The sequence below is a fragment of the Alligator sinensis genome, unplaced genomic scaffold, assembly GCF_000455745.1.
Source record: "Alligator sinensis unplaced genomic scaffold, ASM45574v1 scaffold1238_1, whole genome shotgun sequence".
Taxonomy (NCBI): domain Eukaryota; kingdom Metazoa; phylum Chordata; order Crocodylia; family Alligatoridae; genus Alligator; species Alligator sinensis.
In genome coordinates this window covers 988365-993025 of record NW_005842436.1, presented here as the reverse complement: position 1 = coordinate 993025, position 4661 = coordinate 988365, and the positions used below count along the sequence as shown (strand labels likewise).

The following is a 4661-nucleotide window of genomic DNA, read 5'->3' as shown; positions in this document are numbered from 1 at the left end:
ACTGCTCTTGAAGATGACAACTCCTGCTCAGCTAACACATAAATTGGGGAGATGCAGGCACTCTAGTTTGTTCTAAATGCTCCTAGAACATTAACTTAACTGAGCAAGAGGTTAGTGAAAGGAAAGGGAAGCAGTTCATCCCTTATTTCTGCAAGAGCTGGCATGACCATATAAAGAAGTTTTGAGTTCAGTCAAAGAAGAAAGGCTAAACTCCCCGCCCACCTTTTTTGGAATATCCTATGTACTTGCCTGCCATTCAAAACTGTCCTTTCAGAATGAGCAGAACCCATGAAAATCATTATGACACTGCTGCCTGGAACATGGCTGTAACCTGAATGATATCAAGCCCAATCTTGTACTACTGTTATCAATTGTGTCTGGACTGTATGACAAGCACAGATATCTACAGTTCACACTATTTGACACTTCCCTTAGTGATAACAAGGTAGCTATTTTTAGACTAGAATTATGTTTGCTACAGGACTGTACTACATATCATTGTACTCTGGAATGGAGGGGGAGGACCCAAGTAAAAATGTACTTCAGCCCCCTTGGTCTTTTAACTTGCAGCCTTAAACCAGTTTTCATGTGGTATTTTTAGTTTACACAGCTGTACTTCTTTGCATCTTAGTAACTGCCTTTGTATTGGTAAAGGAGGCCCCAGCTACTGTAGTGGGGCACCACCTTTATAAAGCCTCTTCTTGCCCATGCTCCACCCCTTCCTTGCAGACAAACCAACAGACAAATGCTTTGAGACAGTGATTATTTTATTAGAGGAAAAGACAGAATAGAAACAGGTCAGTTCCCAGCCACCTACTCACCACCCCCAAGCTTGAGGCCATGTGGGGGAGTGGAGAAGGCAGGTGGAACAGCACTGGCCTCTCACTGCAGGCTGCAGAACTGAGTGGTGACAGGAGGGGCGGTAGTATCCGACAGGAGAGACTTTAGCCTCCCCCTCCCTCCCCAGGCAGCAGCTGAGCCATTTGCCTGGTTCACTCCTTGGAAGCCATATGAACCATCAAGTCCACCACACGGTTGCTGTACCCAAACTCATTGTCATACCTAGGGGAACACAAGCAACAAGAAAGGAGTTAGAGCAAGATGAACAGTTTTTGGCAGCAGTCCTTCTCTCTCATGCCCCGAACAATTTCCCTCCCTTAGCCATTTCCAGGTGGAAAGACATACAGGGCAGTTGCTTCCAACACCAAGGGCAGATGGCCTTTTGTGGCTGACCCCGTTCCTTAATACCACTACCTGAACACCCCTAGAACTTCAGCTGCAACACTGTACCACAGGGACTCCAGCAGGGTGCAGAAGCATGGAATTCAAGGCCTGCACTGGCTTTACTAGCCTCTGGAGTGGTCCCACCTACCCCTCCAGGGGAACTGCCTGGCCAACCCCACCTTCACTCAGGACCCTCACCCCTCCTCATTCCCTTCGTACCAGGAGACCAGCTTGACAAAGTGATCGTTGAGAGCGATGCCAGCACCTGCATCAAAGATGGAGGAGTGGGTGTCACCGTTGAAATCACAGGAGACAACCTGGAAGAAGGGAAAGATTGTTACCACAGTCATCCTATTTCAAAAGCAGCTGCTAACTGATCCACAGGCAGCCCACAGCAGGAGAGGTTTGTCATCATAGAAGAGCGAACTGTTCATCCATTTGGAGTCTGTTGAAAGGATGGTAGTGCCTCACCTGGTCTTCTGTGTATCCCAGGATGCCCTTCAGGGGGCCCTCAGAGGCAGTCTTCACAACCTTCTTGATATCATCATACTTGGCCTAAAAAACAGACCACATAAGGCACTCATGAAGTGACAGCTGATCAAACCCTTCTGCCCTCCCACCAAGGCAGATCACTGCCACAGCTTAAGACACCAATAGCAGCACAGCTAGGACTATCAAATGCTATTCCAGCCAAGAGACTCTCGTCCTAAGGGGACAAGTAGGGATAAGGCAAGGGGAGGACTGCTCCACATCAAGACAGGACACAATATATAGCAAGTGCAGCAAAGCTGCTCCAGATCCTGCACCTGCAATACTTACTGCTTTCTCCAGGCGACAGGTCAGGTCTACTACAGAGACATTGGGTGTTGGGACACGGAATGCCATTCCAGTGAGCTTCCTGCAAGACAAATCAGGTGTCACCAGATGAGTGCGCATCCATGATTTCCAGGTCAACTAGGGTTTTGACACAGCCTGCTGGGAGGCTGTAGCTGCAGCTTATCCTGCCCTCCTTCCCCCATGCAGGTAACCCTTGGGGTTGAGGGTGGAGATGCTCACCCGTTGAGCTCAGGAATGACTTTTCCCACAGCCTTGGCAGCCCCAGTGGATGCTGGAATGATGTTTTGGGCAGCGCCTCTGCCATCCCGCCACATCTTCCCAGAGGGGCCATCCACAGTCTTCTGTGTGGCTGTGATGGCATGGACTGTGGTCTAGAAAGTGGGACAGAGTTAGAATACAGTATATGCACCTGGAGTTTCACCTCACTACCTGAGCTACCTACTGGCCCCTACTTTCCCCAGTGTCCAGATGGTATAGGAAGGATCACCCTTCCTACTCTACTAGATCAACAACCCCCACCCACAAAGCCAGGCCTGTTAGTTTCAGTTGTTTGGGGCTGGAAAGGATCTTACAGATCATTGGGTCCAGCCCCCCTGCACTTGGGCAGGAAAGACCTGGAATCAGATGACCCCAGCAAGATGGGCATCAAGACACTTTTTGAAGTTCACCAGGATGGGCAACTGTACTACCTCTTGTGGGGAAAAAGTGACCACCCCCCATCACTGCTCCCTTCCTCAAACCCCTTGGTTGAAAGTTCTGTAACAGATCTCTCCCCTTTCTACCCTCCAGGCCTGATGTTTCCAGGTCACTTACCATGAGACCTTCCACAATGCCAAAGTTGTCATTAATGACCTTGGCTAGGGGGGCCAGGCAGTTGGTGGTGCAGGAGGCATTGCTATGGGAAAGGAGAGCGAGACATCAGCCTGGGGCAGGTGGGGCCAACCCCCAGTGGAGAGCACAGGCAGGGAGCAAAACTCCCTACCTCACTGGGGTCCACTTTGCACCTCAGGCTTGTCCGGCACAGGTGCCCATTCCTCACCTGACAATTTTCAGAGACTTGTCATACTTCTCATGGTTGACACCAATCACAAACATGGGTGCATCAGCTGAGGGGGCAGAAATGATCACACGCTTTGCACCACCCTTCAGGTGAGCCTAGGAGAGAGAGAGAATACTCTTATCTACCCAGGTATGAGGGGATACCACACACATGCAAGCCATACACTTCCTCACACCTTGAAGTCATTCAAACACATCCTCTTGCATAAGACAGAGCTATAGCCCTGCTTAAACCCTTCCCCTCACATATCCACCCTAGGTACAGCCACCACTTACACTGGCCTTCTCTGTGGTGGTGAAGACTCCAGTGGACTCTACAACATATTCTGCTCCAGCTTCTCCCCACTTGATGTTGCTGGGGTCACGCCTGAGAGGAAAGAGATTGTTTAATATCCAAAAGCTATTAAATTCTGCTCCTCCACATCACCCCGTGCCCCAAGCTGCAAGAGGAAAGGGAAGGGGAAGGGACACTCACTCCTGGAAGATTGTGATTGCATGCCCATTAACCACAAGTTTTCCATTCTCAGCCTTGACAGTGCCATGAAAGCGACCGTGTGTGGAGTCATACTTGAACATGTAAACCTGGTGGGTGGGATAGGGGAAAGAGCAATGTCAGAAACGTGGGCTGTATCCCTCCAATGATCCCCTGCCACTCTGAGCTCCAACACCCCTTGCTCTGCCAACCCTTTTGGCTGAGGGTAGCTTGCTGCTTCTTCCTGAAAAGACCTTGCTTGAGTCTGGTTCCCTTGATATAGCTCTGAGGCCAGCCAGTAGCCCTTCACTGTAATCTCTGCCACACCTCATGTGCCCATGGTGCTTGGCTTTTGGAGGGACTGGAGAGTCACTGCTTTCCCTCCCTTCTCGCCCTGCAGGGAGGCAGCTTGGCCAAAGGCCAGTAAACCTGGTGAGCTGGGAGGGAGAGCAGGGTGGAGGGATCCCACTCACCATGTAGTTGAGGTCAATGAAGGGGTCATTGATGGCCACGACCTCAACTTTGCCACTGCTGAAGGCGGCTCTGGTGACCAGGCGGCCGATACGGCCAAATCTGGAAGGGGGGGAAATAAAAACTGAGGCCCAGGCACATCGAGGGGTGGGAAGGGGACACTGTGAAGGGGTGCTGCAGTCTGGGGAGGGAGAGATTTGTGGTGCCACCCCTGAAGCAGCTCCTCTGCACAAGGAGAGGCCGCAGGGCAGCAGAGGGGGGTGGTTTGCCCGGCTGCAGCAGACCAAAGGGCAAGAAGAGTTGGAGATTAACCGGCCCAGTCCACTGCAGAAAGGTCAGGTACTAAATTTACTGGGCCTGGGACAGCAGCTCCAGTTACAGCACCATAAGGTCGCATTCCCCCGGGCCTTGGGGCTCAGGCAGACACGTGATGGGGGGGGAGGGGAAGCCGCAGGAGATCCCAGGGCAGAGCCCTAGTGCTGCCCCGAGGCGGCGGCGCTTCCCGCTCGTGTGACTCAGCCCGGCATGGCCCGGGGGGGGGAAGTGACTCAGCGCCCGCCCCACTGGGCCGCGGCTGCCGCGCACAAGGGGCCGCGTG

The 4661-nt window shown here is 52.2% G+C and overlaps 1 protein-coding gene across 1 annotated transcript; it reads right to left on the bottom strand.

The window, feature by feature from the left end:
• Positions 1-749: 749 nt before the first annotated feature.
• Positions 750-4389, bottom strand: GAPDH (glyceraldehyde-3-phosphate dehydrogenase; the record flags this gene model as incomplete). The annotated part of the gene is made up of 10 exons (XM_025211893.1): positions 750-1062; positions 1444-1541; positions 1696-1779; positions 2044-2122; positions 2281-2432; positions 2875-2956; positions 3101-3216; positions 3397-3487; positions 3596-3702; positions 4066-4389. Coding segments are annotated over 10 exons (1203 nt in total), but the record flags the coding sequence as incomplete, so codon positions are not given.
• Positions 4390-4661: the final 272 nt, after the last annotated feature.